The sequence below is a fragment of the Lissotriton helveticus genome, chromosome 5_1, assembly GCF_964261635.1.
Source record: "Lissotriton helveticus chromosome 5_1, aLisHel1.1, whole genome shotgun sequence".
In the NCBI taxonomy this organism is placed as follows: Eukaryota; Metazoa; Chordata; class Amphibia; order Caudata; family Salamandridae; genus Lissotriton; species Lissotriton helveticus.
Genome location: NC_136065.1, coordinates 1,680,367,682 through 1,680,388,626, shown reverse-complemented (window position 1 = coordinate 1,680,388,626; position 20,945 = coordinate 1,680,367,682). Strand labels below are relative to the sequence as shown.

The window sequence follows — 20,945 nt, the reverse complement described above, 5'->3', positions numbered from 1 at the left end:
TCTTATTTCTCTACAAACTGGTGAAACTAAGAATGCACGTACTGACTGAGTAAAATAAGTTGTCTATTGTTTTCACACGACTCTAGAGATACACTCTTGATTAGGGGAGAGCAAAGTTGTCATGTTCTATGGTTGTCAGAAACTAAATCCCTTCTTGTCTATCCAGGGAGGTTGAAATCCTCCTTGTCTATTCGAGAAAGTTTCTAGTGAACTCTGAGCTAGCTGGCAAACACAAACCTTTAAGTCTAATATCGTCGGTAGAAGACCTAGTTAACCTCTGCCCTAGGTCTATACTATTGAAGATATTATTCCAATGCGCAGAGCCTATTGGGATAATAGGAACTACACTACAGAAGAAGGAAGTCTGTGAAGGGCATTTCCTGTAGGCAGTCGATGCAGCCAGATGGACCTTAATGGAATGGACATTAAGGCCAGACTGCGCCAGATGCAGAAGGTACGGAAGGATGACATCTTCCTTACATGTCGTAGGGTCATAGTTCTTGGACTTGCACCAGATACAAAACCTCTTCCACTTGTAAGCATAAGAAGTCCTAGTGGAAGGTCGCTTAGCCTCCCTCAGTATGGCCATGCAATCCTCTGGGAGATTAAGATGGCCATATTGCACTATCTCAAGACGAGAGGTTGGGGTGCAACATCAGCCCCCCGAACTTCGTGAGAAGGTCCGGCCTGCACGGCAGCCGAATGTGAGGAAGGAGAGACCGGAGAAGCAGGTCCGTGAACCACCACTGTCTGGGCCATTCCGGGGCAATCAGTATCATCCGCGCCCTGGACTGGGACAGCTTGATGAGAACCGTCGGAATCAGGGGAATGGGTGGAAAAGCGTACAAAAAGCTGTTCGACCAGTTGATCCATAACGCATTCCCCAGCGTCCCCGGCTGGTAGTACCTGGAGGCGAAGTCTCGGCATTTGCTGTTTACGGCGGTGGCGAACAGATCTACGTCTGGAGTCCCCCACCTTGCGAAGACTTCTCCTAGTACTTCGTCGTTTATGACCCATTCCTGGTTTTCCTGAATCAGTCTGCTCAGTGCGTCTGCCTGAACATTCTGCACACCTGGCAGATGGGTAGCAGTTATCGTCAGTCCTCGAGCCAGAAGCCAGTGCCAGATCGCCTGCGCCTCCTGCGACAGGGTGCGTGATCTCGAGCCCCCCTGCTTGTTGAGGTAATACATAGTGGTTGTATTGTCCGTCTGAACAAGTAGAGAGTCGGTCTGGAAGGACGGGTGAAAGGCCTTCAGTGCCAAGTGAACAGCTCTGAGTTCCAGGAAATTGATGTGGTACGTGGACTCCGTCGGGGACCACGACCCTTGAATCAGCAGGTCTCCGGAGTGCGCTCCCCATCCCTGGAGAGAAGCATCCGTCACGATAGTCTGAGTGGGAATGTCCTTGCGGAAGGGAACCCCTCTGAGGAGATTCTCCACTGAACACCACCACCTCAGAGACTGCAGAGCATGCAGAGATAGACGTATCTTGTCGTCCCAAGATCCTCTCCTCTGATCCCACTGATCCTCCAAGCACTCTTGCAACGGTCTCATGTGCAGCCGTGCATGGGGCGTTAGGAAGATACACGAGGCCATCGATCCCAGTAGAGAAGACACCGTCCTCACTGTTGTGGATGGAGTGGTCATAAGAGCCTGAGCCTTCCGAAGCAGTGATAATCGTCGCTCCTCCGAAGGAGACACGAAGGAGACACGCTTGCTGACAGCGTATCGATGGAGGCTCCCAAGTACTGAATGCACTGGACTGGAGTCGGTACTGACTTGGACATGTTGATATGCAACCCCAGCTTGTTCAGTAGAACGCACGTCTTCCGGAAGTGTGCTTGCGCTTCCGTGAAGGAGGAGGCCTTGATCAACCAGTCGTCCAGGTACGGGTAGACAAACAACTTGTTCTTCCTTAGGTGTGCCGCTACCACCGCCATGCACTTTGAGAATGTTCTCGGCGCAGACTTCAGTCCGAATGGCAGTACTGTGTATTGATAGTGATTGGCGCCAACTTGGAACCGCAGGAACTTCCTGTGTTTGTGTGCAATGGGCACATGGAAGTAAGCATCCTGGAGGTCTATGGCACACAGCCAGTCTCCCCGTTGCAGCTGAGGATAAATCTGATGCAACGACAGCATGCAAAACTTTTCTCTGCGAATCCACTTGTTTGCTTGCCGCAAATCCAGAATGGGCCTGAACTCGTTCTTGTCCTTTTTGCGAACCAGGAAGAACCTTGAGTACAGACCTCTTCCTCTCTGAGACAGAGGTACGTCTTCTATCGCCCTTTTCCTTAACAGGATATCGGCTTCCGCCTGGAGCTCGCGCAGCTGATACTGCGAGGTGACCGGAGGAATTGATGGGGGCGGGCTGATGAACCGAAGACTGTATCCATTGCAAACAATATTCAGCACCCACTTGTCCTGAGTAATTTTTCTCCACTCTGCCAGAAAAGATTGAATGCTTCCCCCCACCGGAGCGGGTAACAGTTGCAGGAGAAGTAAGCGCTCAGGGCCTAGACCCGGCCTGGCCTTTAGTCGCTGGAGTCGACTGATGGCCGCCTCTGCCTCTCTGGCGCTTCTGGAACGGCCTTCTGAACTGCTGCTGCTGTTGTTGCTGCTGTTGTCCAGAAAACTGGCCACGCCCTCTGCCTTGACCACCGAACCGACGTTGGAACGGCCGGTACGACTTCTTGGTCTCCTTGGGCTTCTCCAAACCCACCGCTGTGAGCGTTTCGGCCTCTGCCTTCATGCGGGCCATTTCATCATCAGCGTGCTTTCCGAACAGGGTTTCGCCAGAGAATGGAAGATTGGCAACCCGTTGTTGAGCGTCCGGTTTCAGAGACGTAAGGCGGAGCCATGCATGTCTTCGCTGGTTAATTCCGTGGCAGAAACCATGCGCCGCCAGCAGAGAAGAGTCGGCTGCAGCGCTGATGACTTGATTTGCCACCAACATCCCTTCGTTCAGCACCTCTTGGAAGTCTTCCCGCTTGTCCCGCGGTAGGAGCTCCACAAACTGTTGAAGGGATTCCCAGAGGGCTCTGTCATACCGACCCAACAAGGCAGTGGCACTAGCAGCCTTCATTGAGGTCGCCGAAGTCCCACAAACTCTTCTCCCAGACGAATCCAACCACCTAGATTCCTTATCTGGTGGAACTGTGGAGGAAGGCGTGGTGGCATGCTGCTTGCGCGCCGCCGTCACAATCACCGAATCTGGAGGTGGCTCCACCCTCAGAAAGGCCGGGTCCGAGTCCGGAGCCCGGTACTTCTTCTGCAGTCTCGAGGGTGCCGCCTTAGTCACCGCAGGGGTGAGCAAAAGATCCATGGCCGGTTCTTCCAGCCCCGGCACCAGTGGCAGTAACGGCCGAGACAAATGCTTCTGGTGTAGCGTCTCGAAGATGACCGATGTCTTGGGAGTGGGCACCGTCAAAGTAATGCCCAATTTCGCCGCACCACGTAACAGTACGTCCTGGAAGGACACCAGATCATCAAATCGGTGAAACCCTCGTGTCTGGCGAATCCGACAAGGTCGGGGAATAATCCCTGGTCCCTGACGACCTGGTTCGGGAACGAGACCTGTGCCTCCTGTGGCGCCGCCTAGATCGTGTGGAAGACCTGTTGCGCGAACGCTCCCTTCTCCTGGAACGGGAGCGCGACCTCCCAGTACGTGGGCGCTCCACCGGTTTCCGTGGAGGCGTCTTCCGTGGTCTATCCTGGGGATTCGGAGTAGGCGTCCCCTTAGGAGGTGTCGGAAGCAGAGGTAGCGACACCGACCTCAGTGGCCGGACAGGAGGCCTCTCCGGCAAAGGCGCGGGCCCATGAGGTGGGACCGGTGGCGGAGGTTGCCCCACAGGGGGTAGCGGAGGAAGTGGATGTAGCGGCGGATTAACAGGAGGAGCCTCCTTCGGTAGAGGTGGAGGAGTCGCAGGCCTTGACGGTGTATATACCACCGAGTACACCGAACCCGGTGACTTCTTCGGGGGAGGAGCCTGTGACCCAGACCCTTCAGAGCGTGAACGACGCCTCCGACGTCCTTCCCCAGATCCAGCGTGACTTTTCGCGCCAGAATCCATTCTGCGCCGCTTAGGGGAGGCGGAGATCCTCGGGGACGCTGACCTCTTCCTGCTAGACGACGAGCGTCGTTTTTCAGGCGTGGAACGGCGACCCCTCGACTCCGGCGTCGAACGCCGTCTCCTCGACGTCGAGTGTTTCTTCCTCGACGACGACCGTCGCCCTCTCGACGACGAACGGTCAGACCTCGACGGCGAGCGTCGACTCTTCCTCCTCGTCGACCATTTCCTCACAGTCCTCGACGTCGAGGATCCCCTCGACGGCGATCTGCCCGACGGCGACCGGCGGTGTCGCTTCGACGGCGAGCGCCGGTGCCTCCTACGTCGACGGCGATGCCTCGACTCCGATGTCGATGAAGACGCCGTCGGCGGTGACCTCGACGGCGGCCTACCCATGCCTCTCGACGTCGATCTTCCACGCTGTCTCGACCCGGAGCCCCGGGGAGAAGGGGAACACACCGTCGTCATCCCTCTCGACGCCGTCGTCGATGCAATCGACGTCGACGGAGACCGGGACCTTTTGCTGGTCTTCCTGCCTCTGGGGAGCCCCCCAGAGGCCTCAGCAGGGGCAGAGGGAACCTTCCCAGCCTGCCCAGACCCACCTGCAGCCTGCAGTCGCCTCTCTTCTAGGCCTTGGAGCCTAATCCTCAGCCTTTCCCTCAGGGTCCTTGTAGAAAAGGTCTGGCAGATGTCACAGTCTTCCAGGGACATGCTCTTCAGGGAGGCAAAGAATGCAGACGTCGTGTGGATCAGTCTTGGCCTTCTTCCTTCCACATGCTGGGCAATTGTCGAATAAAGCAGGCATTTTAGATCCCTAAAAAGCCTGACAAACACACAGAAGTGAAAGGAATCACCAAGTAGCAACTGAAAACACTTTTAAATCCAAAAAGTGTACAAAAACTCCAATAAACCCTTGAAAAAGGGAGAGCTCAATGCACCAGGGTCCTGTAAGCAGGAGCCGGAAAAAAGAACTGAAAGTGAGAGGGACCTGCTATGCATTCTGGGATACTGGGAGAAGTTTCTGGAAAGTTCTCTTAAAGGCACAGTATCCTATTTAATCCACATAATGGCAGCCTATGGGGCTTGTCTGTCCATGCCTTCCTCTCTATCATTTCAGAGGGTTTTTGCTGTTAAAGCAAGGGAAATCTGGACAGGCTTTGCTGTTTGTGGATTTTTGGTGGAATTTTCTAGTTGAAGTACTGGACAGTGTAGCCTGTGGACATAGGCTGCATTATTTGTCTTTAAATTCTCTCTTAAGTGTCTTTGCAGTTCTGCAATTTTCTGACGACTTAAGAGATTATTTTTGATTGCCGGGGTCCTCGCACATGGGCGGGACTATTCACTAGATTAGGACTATACACAGAGATCCCCTACTACAGAACTGGCTATTTCCCTTGCTCAAATTGTAGTGTGTGCTACTTAACAACACATACCAAACACCTGAATTTGGAACCTGGGAAAATATGGATGCAACGTGTCCACACGAACTGTAATTCTACGAATGTAGTTTATTTAAATCACATGCCCGTGCCAATTGAGGTACGTAGGAATGACTACACGTAAAATAAAACAGAGAGTATGTGAGTATAGGAGTAACATCAGATGTCGCAGAATTACCACCAAGATGAGTGAACATTTTATCCAAAAGAACCACACTACTAATGATCTCAAATGGACCATCATCGAGCAAGTGTGTACTGGGAGAAACATTGCACACACATTGTTCGAAAAAGAACAGAGATGGGTCTACCGGCTGGGGACTCACATACATGGTTTAAATGATGACATTCCCTGGGCCACAGCCTTAAGACACTAATACTGAAAAGTCTAAGCTTGTCCCTTACTGGGTAATTCAACAGTACGTTGACACAGAAACATCATAGCCTGAAAGCCCTATCCACACTGGCGCCCGTGCAACACGATGCTGTTACAGGGTTAAGTTCTTCACACCCCCAAACCCCCCCTCCTGCCACCCCCACCCCTGTTCTACAGGGTCTGACTCTGCGATCCTCGACCTTAAAGAACCTCCCCTACCGTCACTACAGAGGCATCAAGCTGTTCCTCAATTGTAAATTTATACCAGGGATCTTATTAATAACTCCCAAATTTGTCCTGTCTCCCTCACTGATATTTATTTATTACAAGCACTTGAGTGTTAGTTACCCTTCTCGCACTAGTGCGTCTCTCTGGCCAGACTAACAATGCCTTTATATTTCTTCTCAGTCGCGTAAATATAATTTTTCAGCGCAATCTGAGTGAAGTTCCTTGACCCTTTACGATCTAGCACTCGAGTGTTCATAGTCCTCCTCGCACTTGTACTTCTCCTTGGCCAGACTAACTATGGCTTTACATTGCTCCTCAGTCGCGTCACTGTAATTTGTAAGCGCGATCTGAGTAAAGTTTTCTCTTTAGTTTTCTTCATCTCTCAGTTTTTTTGAAGTGGCGGTCTAGTGTGCTAACGTTACTATCGCCTCACCTCACCACAACGCGCCCCGTGATTGGCGGTAGAGGTATGCCCACACGTCATGACGTGTGTGGCCACGCCCCCCGCTTCCACGAAACCGTGCACGTCTGCCTGATTACTACCATCCTTAAATACAGTAGCAGCATAACTGAAACCTCTTATCCACGGGGTCCGTTCCAGAGGGTTTGACGCAGGTACCGAGCGGGTGCCTGGCGACGCGGGCGTGAGTTCCTTCCTCAGAACTTCAGCTAAGTAACGCACGCTAAAAGCTTAGCACCATACTCACCTCTGGACCCGTTGTCTTTGTTTCCCTTTACAGGGTGTGCCATTTTCGCCATCACCCCCCCTCCCAAGACCCATGGTGTGAGGTTCACTCACACTACAAGTGAGAATTTTAATTATGCATTGTGCATGTGTTTGTGTGGTTGTTGTCACGCCACCTCTGCTCACTGGCCGCCTTATGGCCTCTTGATCGACAAGCCAACACAACGTTTACTGCTAAAGGTGTTTTGATACTATATTCAATGGAAACTGTTTCATGCACTTGCACTAGCCTAACCATCCGGGCCAGGCATTACCATCACTCATAAATTAATGAGTACAGGTTAAAATTGCAAGCAGATCTTTTCAGCCTGAGCACAAGACTTGACTGAGAGCATGGTATACCTGTAACAAACTTACTGCGCAAGATAGTAATTAATTGTTTGTCTTGTCTTCTTTTTATGTTTGTTAGTGTCCTTTTTCTTCACAGGTGCAACAGGTTCCTCTAAATTAGAGGCTAACCAGAGAAAAAGTTTTTCCAAACTTGCACTTTTGATACGCCTTTTTCACTCTCACGCCCCCTGGTTAGGTGGGCCTTAGCACGGCCATACCGCCGATGTTTAGTTCTTATGGTCCTGACGAATGCCAGGTAATTTACACTGTAATGGCAGGAACATGTGGACCCCACCTAAGAGGAAGTAGCCGAACAATCTATTTGGCTCTCTTCCGACATTTTGTTTTTAATATGTCTGATTGACCACCTAATAAAAAAAAATTGTGACACAATCAAGACATTTTTAAGTAAACCACACTATCACATCTTCACTTGTCACATCACAAAAAACCAGCTCCGATGTAACTCTGGCGTCGAAGCACACCGGGGAGGCACTCGGCCTCTCCCGGTGGGGCCCAATGATGAAGCATGTCACCAACCAGGTTGGTAAATGAAGGCCTTCTATATAAATCCCAACAGATTTATATATCTATTCCCATGCTCCCTCTGTTGAGATTACAGTAATCACACTCTTTTGTTGTTTAAAGTACCAAAATAAAGACATAATCAACTTATTGAATCTTTGGAATACTCGGGGCTTTTTTGTACTTTGTGTGAATTTATCATTGACTTTCTCTGCAACAATTTTGAAGTTAACGGAGTGAGACTATATAACGTATAATGGTTACAATTGTCCAGGACATTCTGGACTAATTATTATTACGAAATGGAGTGCTGAATAGAGCTCTAGATACTCATAATCAGTAATTGCTCCATGCTCCAGCCGAAAGAAGAGGAAGTGAGGCCAGCATGCTCTGGCCAATTAGAAGGTGGCAAATAAGTGACAAGGAAGCCAACAAATGTTGGGCAGGGGCGGCTGCATTCCGCTTGTTGTATACAATATGTCTCGAAAGCAAAAGCACATACAGCGCATGCGAGTCTTTAAAAAGGGGTCCAACATGGGTAACAAAACTCCATCAACTCCATGGGCTCGTACTGTTGTTGGGAAAGCAGACCATAACATTTACCCCAATGGGGTTCTCCCTGCTGACATCTGCTCCAGATTAGGATCTTGCTCTAATCAGACGCAATGAAATGAGAGTTTGTCCTCATCTCTGGCAGACTAAAAACGCACCTCTCCATTCAACTGGTGGGCTTTCCCACCCTCCTGAGTAACTTTACACCACAGACAGCAATCAGCCTGTTTCATGTTTCTCCCAAACTTTTGTTTCTAGCTGCGCTGAAAAGCCAACCAACTCATCTTTCATTTTATGCAAGATCCTTCCTCTCTGTAGTGATGCTGGCAATGCACCAAATTATAGGGTCAAATGGCTAAAATCAGGGTAATGGGCCAATCCAGCCGTGTGCAGCATATCCCTTTAATCTTTAATTAAATGCATGGTTAATTTCTGGGGCACCAACAATGTCAATAAAGTGGAAGGGTTTGTCTTGAGAAACTTACATTGATAGCAGAAAAAGTCAGTTCAACCCACCTAAGTGTCACTTGGCCAACTCTAGCCTCTCCCTGGCAGGCCTACGGTGGGCACAGTGATGTGTAACCAGTCACGTCTGGTAGACTGTGATGTATCCTGTCTGCTTCTAACCGATTTTCATTTTGAATAAAGTTAAAATCTGTACTCTTTTACTTATCCAGTTTATTGTTTGAATGTGAGCGAATCAGCCCCATCGCTACCTGTATTCAAAGGCACCAATCCATCATGAAGACGTAATAAAAGTGGTAACAACTGCTACATAAATGCCAATAATGTATCAAAATCCCTCAGACAATTAACCCTATTAGGAATGGCACCAACAGTTCTCTGCATCTCGATCTAGTTGGCAAACTAACGCACAGCAATACATGACACAGACTAACCTGCAATGAACGACATCTGCCTGTGTAAAGCTGTCAATATGTGCCTTTATTGAAACTTCGACATCTCCCAGATCATACCTTAATGCAGTGGTCTCCAAACTATTTAGAGCCACAACCAACTTGTTATAACAACAACCGTTTTCGACCCACCTAACTTTTAAGGAGGGGCTATGTTTTTATGTTACTATAGCGGTGTGTGGCAGGCATTATCATTCACAGACAGCACTTTTTCCATTAAAATGGCAACTACCTTTACACAAGCATACAGTTTTATAGATAAAACTATGCGGCACTCAAATGATAATATGTGGAAATCGGGTTTGTGTGAATATGTATCATTTGTGCATCGCCAAGTAAAGTGTCTTGATTTATTTTGATCCAATTAAAATGTATGTTTCCAGCACACTTCAGAATTCCACCCCCCCCCCAAAAAAAAATTTGGCTTCATTTTTGCTTTCCTGGCTGTTGAATCCATACTGTTCATTTACAAGTATTTACAATTGGGTTCTATATTGCAAAACACGACATCCAAAAGCCTTTTCTTTCATACTTCCTGTACTCCAGCAAGATTGTCACATAATTCACTGTAAAAACTCCTCTCACTTTGCAGTCAGAGAAAAAAAGTCGACATCAAACCCTGTGTTAAAAGAATAAGTAGCATGTTTGTCAGAAGACACAGTCTGACATTTGGCCTCTGTATTTGAAGCACCGACAAATTTAACAAGATAAACACAGAATTTAAAGGCATCTTTATTTATTACTCATACTTCCCCGACCCACTGAAAACAGGCTTGCAACCCACCAATGGGTCGCTGGCCCGCAGCTGGAAAAAGGTGCCTGATTGCCTCACTACTCTAGGCCTTTCTGTTTTTCTTACTTCTTCAACAAAGGCACATGCTCCCATTTTTCCCCCAATGGTAATACTGCCACCTTAATTTCTCTTTCCTAGGCGAGTCTAGTAGTCCATACCTCATATGGTCATATTTTTTGAACAGGGCGTTGTATTCCACAGCCCTCTGCTGAAGTTCCACGTCAATGCAGCTACCGTAGATAGACACCACCTGCCGGATCCGGCTGAAAGGGGAACCACATGAAATACATTACAACCTTATCTGGGCACGAGGGGCATGCACAGATAGTAACAAGCATTGGCAACGACATTCAGTCTGGCTCTAGCAAGCGTGCAATGTTTTTGTAGCTTTATTTGACTAACACACGCAATTTGGCAAACATTTAAAAATATAATGATGAGTGTCTCTGCAGCCTAGGCTAACCATCCTTAGCCCTGAAGTACACTCCTTTTCAATCAGATGTGGACATATGACCTGGCATAGCGCAAGATAGTCAATGGATGAAGTGGGCTTATCCATTGCACTCTACCATATGCTGTGGTAGGTAGGAGCATAATGTGAATCACACTTGAACAGATCAATTGATAAGGAACTAAAAGCTCCTGTATTTTATGCATTATTTTAATTATAATTATTTTATTAAACAAGATCTAAAGAGCACTACAGCAGGGATAATACATATAGAGAAAAAAAATAAAAAAGACCAGCAATTGCAAGAAAAGGCACTGTGCATTCAGAAGGGAAAAAACCCTAAAGGGAGACTTACTCCACGTTCTCTCGGAGGCGCGTGCTCAGCTTCATGATGGCTGTAAGTGCGTATGCCCTTGTTGCGGGCAGCGACATGTGCGACTGAAGCACTCTCTCCAAAAGATCCAGGACATCATCTTCTGATACCTGGGATAAAGAGTGGGACAAGCGGTCAGTCACCACAGGGAAATAAAGCATTTGCTCTCCAATACAAAGCGTACTCAACAACTCAATCGCCTCCCACTGCTTTTTCTTGCACTGGACTCGGGTGGCTACGACTGTGAACAGTCTCTGTGATGTCTGCCTGCCATGGAATAAGCAGTGTTGTAGAAATCAACCCTGCTGGATCAACAGTCTATGGGGCTTGTTCTGCGTCTCACCAATGAGACTTCTGAATGCTGGGGAGTCCCTTTCCTGTTCTGGCATTAAAAGATGGAGGACTACTCATGCACATCACAGGCATCAGGCTGCAGCAGGGGAAGCTTTAACCTACATCGCTCTCCCACAGCCCTCCCTTGTGAGCTCTGGACACATGACGATGTTAAAGAGGACATCCATTGAGCCAGGCACCCTTCCCAAATGGCACTCTACAGATGCTCAGTTTGGATGGTCACTTCCTCGTTTTGAGCACAGAATGTAGGTTATCAAGGGGAGGAGATGCTGGACGAGGGTGAATCACTTCAGTTTAGGATTTTCTCTCTAAATTGAACTCCCTCTTGTACACAGGGAACAGGTTCAACTTGAACTGGGCCAATACTACAAGTCCCATAATAGTATACCATGGGAAAATCAGTGAAGTTCAAACCCGATGAAGGTGGCTTGGTCAGGTGAATTGAAACTCTGGAGAAAAGGGCAAGAGATCCTTGAGGCTGCCTGAAGTCCAGGGCTACAAAGGGGCTTCGGAAAACATTTCCATTCAAAGTAACTCCTTTCCACCAACACTAGCACAGAGTGTTGTGCTGGAAGTGTATGTACCGGATCGACTCCTCTGCATTTTTTTGGGTTAAGATTATGATAGAAATAGCCTGTAGCTAGGGTATTATTGTCTTCTAAGGCTGCATATCAATAAACAAACCAACTAGTGTTGGTATGTTTGGGTGTGTTTTTCTCTGAAATCTTCTCTTAGGTCAGATTACGAGGTTGCTATATTTTGGTGCAAGGTTATCGGGGATGGTTGGGCAGAATGCCTGATTGCAGATGCAATAAAAGCACCAAAAACAAGGAACTATGAAAGTAGCATTTTGCGATTACCAAAGAGCGATTTAATAAAAAAAGGTTTTGGGTAATCGCAAAATGCGATGTAACAAAACACAGGAAATAGTGATTTCCTAAATGCGATTTTTTTTTTATTGCAAACGCAATTAGGGGATCGCTTTTTGTAATTGCAACTCCATTCATTCCTATGGGCCTTATTGCCCATAGGTGCAAATGGTCTTGCATTACCTAAATGTAATCGCATATTAGGTAATGCAAAAAGGTAAGGATGCCCGGGGGCCTAAGGCCTCCTTAAGTGGCACTAAAAAAAATAAAAATAAAAGATACACATGTAAGGCAAACTCGCCACATGACATTTTGAAAAATGCATTTTGTTTTGCATTTTCCAAAATTGCACATTTACCATTGAATTGAAATCAATGGTAATAGCCTTTCCCAAATGCACAGATCGCATTTAGGAAAGGCTTCTTACATGTGCATTAGTGATTCGCAAATTGCGATTCCCTATTTGCATTCACAATTTAGATAATCGCTAACAATAGTGATTACCTAAAGTGCGAATCCCAAAGCCTTTCATTCATTGAGAAAAGCCATTTTGCATTTGCAAACGGGCGAATTTAGCGATTCGCACCATTTGCAAATGCAAAATACTTTGTTCATGTGGCTCTATGAGTTTCTTTCCCTGGAATCGTGAAAAACAGGCTAGACTCGGGAATACTTGGTCGTTTTCTGCAGTTTTTTGCCAGGGATTCCAAGATCAAGTCTGTTGACATCTTATGACTGGTCAGAGAAGTCTAAAATATTAAGCCGAAGGGCTGGTGGGAGTCAGGGGTGAGGTGCCTGTAAAGGGGTATAGGGGTCCAGGGCAAGTTTGTGAGAGGCCATGAAGAGAGTTGTCTGCCCCCTTTGTGGTGCTGCAGAGGTCACGCTTTGCTCCTGCCACAGCCACTGACCCTACTATGGTTTTACCGGCTGTAGAACCGGACCCGCTTTTTAGGATCTTAAGTAATAGGTCCAGGGAGACCTGACAACTTCTGATGGCCAGGAGCAGCCCCCTTCCAGGGGTAACGCAGCAGATGGCATACCGTCCCTGTAATCTGGGCTTAATGCTTGTGTGCGTATCTGTCTCTTCCTGTGTTTGCATACGAGTATATCTCCCTGAAATGCTTTCAGTGTTTGCATATTTCAGCATTTCCTAGTCTCTGACCTTTGTTTAGAGGCACCAGATAAATTTGTTGTAATGCTGCTGCCATGGCTATCACACTCAGAACATGCTGCATTACCAGAGATCTAGCTTTATTCACACATAGAAAATAACTGCATATATTTGAGTAAAAGAACCCCCAGCACAAAAACCGGCCCAGGATGGGCAGGTTTTCACCATGCTGCTATGTTGTATTAGCACATCTGTAACCGGGTAATCTATTGATTGAAATTGATGCGAAGCAATCGGATTACTGCAGATGTGTCACACTATGGCTTTCTTTAAATAAGAGCCCTAGAGTTTGTAAAACAGTTATTCCTGAAATCCACTAGCATTTGACTCAAATCTCCGCTTGATGTTTTTATTTAGGTTGTCCTTGAAATATCTCTGTGTTTGTATATGTGGCTTTCCTAACAATCTCCTCTGAATGTTTGTCTAAGTGGTGTCCCTTAAAACCTCTCACTGTTTGCATATATCATGTCCCTGAAGTCCTATGTCAGTATTTGCATACGTGGTGTCCCTGACATGAGCTCTCAGTGTTTGTACATGCGGTGTTCCTGAAGTCCTCTCAGTGTCTGTATATGGGGTTCCCCTGAAGTCCTCTCTCAGGGTTTGTAAATGTGGTGTCCCTCAAGTGTTCTCTTGGTGTATGTGTATGGGGTGTCCCTCAAATCCTCTCTCAGTGTCTGTGTATGGGGTGTCCCTCAAGTCCTCTCTCAGTATCTGTGTATGAGGTGTCCCTCAAGTGCTCTTTCAGGGTTTGTAAATGTGGTGTCCCTCAAGTCTTCTCTTGGTGTCTGTGTATGGGGTGTCCCTCAAGTCCTCCCTCAGTATCTGTGTATGAGGTGTCCCTCAAGTCCTCTCTCAGGGTTTATAAATGTGGTGTCCCTCAAGTCCTCTCCTAGTGTCTGTGTATGGGGTGTCCCTCAAGTCCTCTCTCATTGTCTGTGTATGGGGTGTCCCTCAAGTCCGCTCTCAGGGTCTGTGTATGGGGTGTCCCTCAAGTCCTATCTGTGTGTGTGTGTGTATGGGGTGCCCCTGAAGTCCTCTCAGTGTCTGTGTATGGGGTGTTCAAGTCCTCTCTCAGTATCTGTGTATGAGGTGTCCCTCAAGTCCTCTCTCAGTGTGTGTATGGGGTGTCCCTCAAGTCCTCTCTCAGTGTGTGTATGGGGTGTCCCTCAAGTCCTCTCTCAGTGTGTGTATGGGGTGTCCCTCAAGTCCTCTCTCAGCGTGTGTATGGGGTGTCCCTCAAGTCCTCTCTCAGTGTGTGTATGGGGTGTCCCTCAAGGCCTCGCTCAGTGTCTGTGTATGGGGTGTCCCTCAAGTTCTCCCTCAGTATCTGTGTATGAGGTGTCCCTCAAGTCCTCTCTCAGGGTTTATAAATGTGGTGTCCCTCAAGTCCTCTCCCAGGGTTTATAAATGGAGTGTCCCTCAAGTCCTCTCTCAGTGTGTGTATGGGGTGTCCCTCAAGTCCTCTCTCAGTGTCTGTGTAAGGGGTGTCCCTGAAGTCCTCTCTCAGTGTCTGTGTATGGGGTGTCCCTCAAGTCCTATCTGTGTGTGTGTATGGGGTGCCCCTGAAGTCCTCTCAGTGTCTGTGTATGGGGTGTCCCTCAAGTCCTCTCTCAGTGTGTGTATGGGGTGTCCCTCAAGTCCTCTCTCAGTGTGTGTATGGGGTGTCCCTCAAGTCCTCTCTCAGTGTGTGTATGGGGTGTCCCTCAAGTCCTCTCTCAGTGTGTGTATGGGGTGTCCCTCAAGTCCTCTCTCAGTGTGTGTATGGGGTGTCCCTCAAGTCCTATCTGTGTGTGTGTATGGGGTGCCCCTGAAGTCCTCTCAGTGTCTGTGTATGGGGTGTCCCTCAAGTCCTCTCTCAGTGTTATTACATACGGTGTCCCTGAAATCCTCTTTTTGTTTCTATAGATGTGTCCCTGAAGTCCTCTCTCCGTGTTGATGCAGATGTGTGCCTTCCTGAAATCCATTCTCAACACTTCGTATATGTGCTGCCCCTGTATCGGTGTAGTATGTGTGCCGTCCCCGCAATCCTGCCACATTGTTTGTATTTGTGGTGTCTGAAGTTTTGCCTCAGCGCTTGTACATGTGGTGTCCTTGAAATCCTGCCTCACTGTTAGTATATGCGGTGTCCCGGCATCCCTCTTCAGTGCCAGTATGCAGAAGGCTTTCTGAGTTTCCATCTCCCGGTTTGCATGTGATGCTCTCAATGGAATCTGGTCTCTCGTGAGCAGAGTTTGTTGCCCGAATAAATGTAACAAGCATTTGCAATGCAATAGGTCTCGCATCAGGAAAGTTTGAGCTATTGGTATTGTAAATGACTAATATTTTATTTATGTGTTGGTTTTGAAAATAGCTAAATTAATAGCTTTGTCATTCACAATGCCAATAGTTTTAACTTTCGCAAATGTGACACCTATAGCATTTGTAATGCAATATGTGTTGTATTTACGTGACTTAAATGTATTGATATTACAAATAACAATGTCTTCATTTTTTTAATAATTAATACTTAAATGAAAGTTATTGTGATTTATAATGGCAATAGGTTAAACTTTTGTAAATAACTTTTGTGAAGATTATGTTCAGTGTATTTTATTGTGATGAAAATCCAAGAACAGAAGTGAAATATTAACATCTTTTTGTGACATTTGTAATGAAGCTTGAAACATTGAGAGAACATATTTGAACTAGTTGTTGTTGAATGGTTGCACAGATTGATGTTGTGGTGGCGACGAGTGATGCTGTGGCATTGTGATGCTGTGGTAGCGCATAGTGATGTTGTGGTGCCCCGGAGTGATTCTGTGGTGGTGCTGAGTGATTCTGTGGTGGTGCTGAGTGATTCTGTGGTGGTGCTGAGTGATTCTGTGGTGGTGCTGAGTGATTCTGTGGTGGTGCCGAGTGATTCTGTGGTGGTGCCGAGTGATTCTGTGGTGGTGCCGAGTGATTCTGTGGTGGTGCCGAGTGATTCTGTGGTGGTGCCGAGTGATTCTGTGGTGGTGCCGAGTGATTCTGTGGTGGTGCCGAGTGATTCTGTGGTGGTGCCGAGTGATTCTGTGGTGGTGCCGAGTGATTCTGTGGTGGTGCCGAGTGATTCTGTGGTGGTGCCGAGTGATTCTGTGGTGGTGCCGAGTGATTCTGTGGTGGTGCCGAGTGATTCTGTGGTGGTGCCGAGTGATTCTGTGGTGGTGCTGAGTGATTCTGTGGTGGTGCCGAGTGATTCTGTGGTGGTGCCGAGTGATTCTGTGGTGGTGCCGAGTGATTCTGTGGTGGTGCCGAGTGATTCTGTGGTGGTGCCGAGTGATTCTGTGGTGGTGCCGAGTGATTCTGTGGTGGTGCTGAGTGATTCTGTGGTGGTGCTGAGTGATTCTGTAGTGGTGCTGAGTGATGCTGTGGTGATGCGATAGATAGAGTGAGGGCGATAGAGGGAGGGCGATGGATAGATAGAGGGAGGGCGATGAATAGAGGGAGGGCAATGGATAGATAGAAGGAGGGCGATGGATGGATAGAGGGAGGGCGATGGATGGATAGAGGGAGGGCGATGGATGGATAGAGGGAGGGCAATGGATAGATAGAGGGAGGGCGATAGATAGAGGGAGGGCGATGGATAGATAGAGGGAGGGCGATGGATAGAGGGAGGGCGATGGATAGATAGAGGGAGGGCGATGGATAGATAGAGGGCGGGCGATGGATAGATAGAGGGCGGGCGATGGATAGATAGAGGGCGGGCGATGGATAGATAGAGGGCGTAGGGTACTGCCCCTAGAGTCCCCTATTCCTGCTACAAGCAGCACACAGCATTGATGACACATGAGCTGTCCTGCAAAAAGTGCACATTTGTGGTCCCTGAGGATTAGTTTTTGCCCCTTTGCTCTAAGACAGCAAAAGTGAGAAAGAATGAGAAATAAATAGAGATAGAGAATGTGAGAGAAAAATTAGAAGAGGAGAGAAAGAGACAGAGAGGGAAGGATGACAGAGTGCAGAAAAACATGTAAGAGAGAAAGAAAGAAAAATAAGGCAGAGAAAGATAGGATATGAAAATAGAAGAAATAAATGAGGATAAATAGATATAGAAAGGAGCAAAAGAAAGGCAGTGAAGGAAAAAGATACATTAGAAGAAAATTAAAGGAAGAAAAAACGAAACAGTGAAATGAATGAATGAAAGGAGAAGAAAAAAGAATGACAGAGAACGGTATAAAGAGACAAATAAGGAAATCAGAATTGAGAGAGGAAAGAAGGCAAGAGAAAAAAGACAACAAGAAAATGATGTGCTGTAAGGCAAGAAGAAAATGAGAGGTATTAAGGCAAAGAGAGAAGAACTTAAAATAAAATGGGAAAGAAAAAAGGATATATTTTGTGAGTTATTAATGTCTTGAGTAGATGTTGTTTCTTGCAGTTATTGTAATGATTTAAATAAATCTGTTATATGTATGTGTTAAACATCCTATATAGAAGACACAGCCATGATCTAAATATTAAAAGATGATGCAGAAATTGAAAATACCACTAGTTACGTTAATCACCGATACAAGAATATTGATACATTAAAAAAGCGTAATAGGTTATTGTTGTTGAATAGCTAGGAATGTAATTAAAATAAGAATGAACCCGGCCTAAAAGCATAAAAAGTCAACATTTTGTAAATGTCAGTGTCTTTTACTCTGCATCATGTTTGAAACTGCAGAAAGTGAGAGGTGTCTGCCTTATAGTGTAGAGTCTGCAGCAATTATGACGGTTTTGTCATAAACAGCTTTGCATTTAAAATATACAAGTCCAGACCAGCAGTGCGCAACAACTTTTAACTCCTTACAGAGTCAATAGATTTCACGCTAAAAATTTTTTTGAAAGGTCAAAAGAAAAGCCGAGCGCAAACATTTCCTGAGCCTATCATATATTGGGGTACTTTGCGCATCCGGGTTGAATGATAGGATAAAATGCGTGAGCTAAGTAGTACTATGCACAAAGTGGAACGAAAGTGTCTATTGTCTATGTCCTTTTCCCATTCAACAGACACGTAATGGGTGTGAAAACTGTGGTGTGGTGAACGTAACCCCAATGATCGGATTGCGACACAAGTATAATGAATATGCTACTTACCAGTATGCATCTGTTCTTGGCATGTAGGGCTGCTAACATTCATATCTTATGCATAGATCGCCGCCTAGTGTTGGGTCCGGATGATTGCACATTGTTGTCCTGGAAGAGTCTTCGAAGTATCACGAGATAGGTGGCTCCTCCCCTGGACTACAGTGCGCATGGGCATCGACTCCATCCCCAGATTGTTTTTAGCCATTGTGGCAGAGATGGAGTGAAATAGTGTAAAGGATGTCCATGCTAATGATGAATATAGAGAGAGTATCTGCAGCCGCTACGGGCACCGGGGAGGAGGGCGAGCGATATGAATGTTAGCAGCCCTACATGCCAAGAACAGATGCATACTGGTAAGTAGCATATTCAGTTCGAGGCATGTGGGCTGCTAAATTCATATCTTATGCATAGAATACACAGCAGTCCCTCCATTAAGGGCGGTTGCCCGTGCCAGCTGCAGAAGCTTGAAAAAGTGTCTTGAGAACAGCCTGTCCTACAGCTGCTTGCTGTTTTGAATGCACATCTACACAGTAATGTTTGGTAAATGTGTGTGGTGAAGACCATGTGGCTGCTCTACAAATGTCTTCTAAGGGAATGTTCCCTAGGAAAGCCATGGAGGCCCCCAATTTGCGTGTGGAGTGCGCCCTTGGGGGTATTGTTAAAGTACGTTTAGCCTTTTGATAACAGATTTGAATGCACTTAACAATCCATCTGGCTATTCCTGCTTTGGAAATGGGGTTGCCTTGGTGCTGTGCTGAGAAGGCAATAAAAAGTTGTTGTGTCTTTCGAAAGTGTTGTGTTCTGTCAATGTAGTACATTAGCGCCCTCTTAACGTCTAATGTATGAAGCATTCTTTCTGCTACTGTTTGTGGGTTTTGGAAGAATGCAGGCAGGTCAATAGTTTGGTTGATATGAAACTGAGACACCACCTTAGGAAGGAATTTGGGGTTAGTGCGGAGCACTACCCTGTTGGAATGTATCTGGATGAATGGCTCTTGGATTGTGAGCGCCTGCAGCTCACTTACACGTCTGAGCGATGTGATAGCAATGAGAAAAGCCACTTTCCACGTGAGAAACTGAATCTCGCAGGAGTGCAGTGGCTCAAAAGGTGGGCCCATCAGCCTAGTGAGGACCACATTGAGGTTCCACACTGGAGCTGGTGGTGTTCTTGGAGGAATGACTCGCTTCAGTCCTTCTAGGAAGGCTTTAATGGCAGGCACCCTGAAAACAGAGAGGTGTTGCCTATTCTGGAGATAAGCCGCTATGGCGGATAAATGTATCCGAATGGAAGCGTACGCTAGATTGCATTTGTAAAGATGTAACAAATAGCAGATGATGTTAGGAATGGATGCATCCAGCGGGTTGATATTGTTGTCTGTACAGTACATGACAAACGGCTTCCATTTGGCTGCATAGCAAGCTCGGGTAGTGGGCTTTCTTGCCTCCCGGATGATGTCCATGCATTCTGGAGGCAGGTTGAGGTAGCCAAATTCTAAGACTTCAGGAGCCCGATCGCCAGATTGAGCTGTCGCGGATCTGGATGCTGAATGTCGCCATGGTTCTGCGTCAAGAGCCTGGATGTGAGATGCAGCCTTTGATGCGGAACCACGGAAAGTTCTAGAAACGTGGTGTACCATGGTTGGCGTGCCCATGTTGGAGCAACCAGGATGAGAGTCGAGTGTTGCTTTAGCTTTCTTGCCACCAGCGGAATGAGAGGCGCTGGGGGAAAAGCGTACGCAAATTTGCCTGACCAGTTCATCCATATCGCATTCCCTTGCAATTCCGGGTGAGGGAACCTGGCGGCAAAGCTTTGGCATTTTGCGTTTTCCCTTGTGGCAAACAGGTCTATCTCTGGATGACCCCACTGCTGGAAGTACGGGTGGAGTACTGATGGATGTATCTCCCACTCGTGCATTTGATGGCTGTATCTGCTGAGCAGATCCGCCATCTGATTGTCCTTGCCCGGGAGGTGTTCCGCCATGAGGAAAATGTTCCTCTGAATGGCCCACTTCCACATGCTCTGAGCCAGATGAGACAGTTGTGGTGAGTGAGTACCTCCCTGCTTTTGGATGTAGTACATGGCTGTCATGTTGTCCGTCCGGATCAACACGACTTTGTTGCACAAATGTACTTTGAAGGACTTTATCGCCATGAAGATTGCCATCAATTCCAGGTAGTTGATGTGCAACTTCTGCTGCTGGGTGGACCACAGTCCCTGCACAGTGTAGTGAAGCACATGAGCTCCCCACCCTTGGAGAGATGCGTCCGTTGTTAGGATTATCTGCGGCACTGGCTCTTGGAACGGTCGTCCCTTGCAAAGGTTGTGTGGATTCCACCAATGCAGAGAGTTGTATGCCCGACCGGTCACCAACACTAGGTCTGTCAGCTGTCCCCGAGCCTGTGTCCACTGATTTTCCAAGCATTCTTGGAGCGGGCGCATGTGCAACCTCGCGTGCGGGACTATGAAGATGCAGGAGGCCATCATGCCTATCAACTGCATGAACACTCTCGCTGGCAGGGAGTGTTGCGGTCTGAACTTTTGGATCAGCGACTGAATACTGTTGATTCTGACTGGGTTTGGCTGAGCCATAGCAGTCAGGGTGTTTATTGTCGCGCCCAGATACTGCCGCACATGGTTTGGTTGAAGGTGCGACTTCGGGTAGTTTAGCGAG

At 47.3% G+C, this 20,945-nt stretch overlaps 1 protein-coding gene across 6 annotated transcripts in view; it reads right to left on the bottom strand.

Annotated features, from left to right (window-relative positions):
• AP1G2 (adaptor related protein complex 1 subunit gamma 2) overlaps nucleotides 1-20,945 on the bottom strand; it is a 210,605-nt gene that overhangs the window by 43,825 nt on the left and 145,835 nt on the right. For all 6 annotated transcript variants that reach the window (XM_078644910.1, XM_078644909.1, XM_078644913.1 and 3 more), the window contains 2 exons: nucleotides 10,780-10,907; nucleotides 10,132-10,236 (listed from right to left, as the gene is read on the bottom strand). In XM_078644910.1, coding sequence (XP_078501036.1) covers nucleotides 10,132-10,236; nucleotides 10,780-10,907 — 233 coding nt within the window. The remainder of the gene's footprint in view (nucleotides 1-10,131; nucleotides 10,237-10,779; nucleotides 10,908-20,945) is intronic.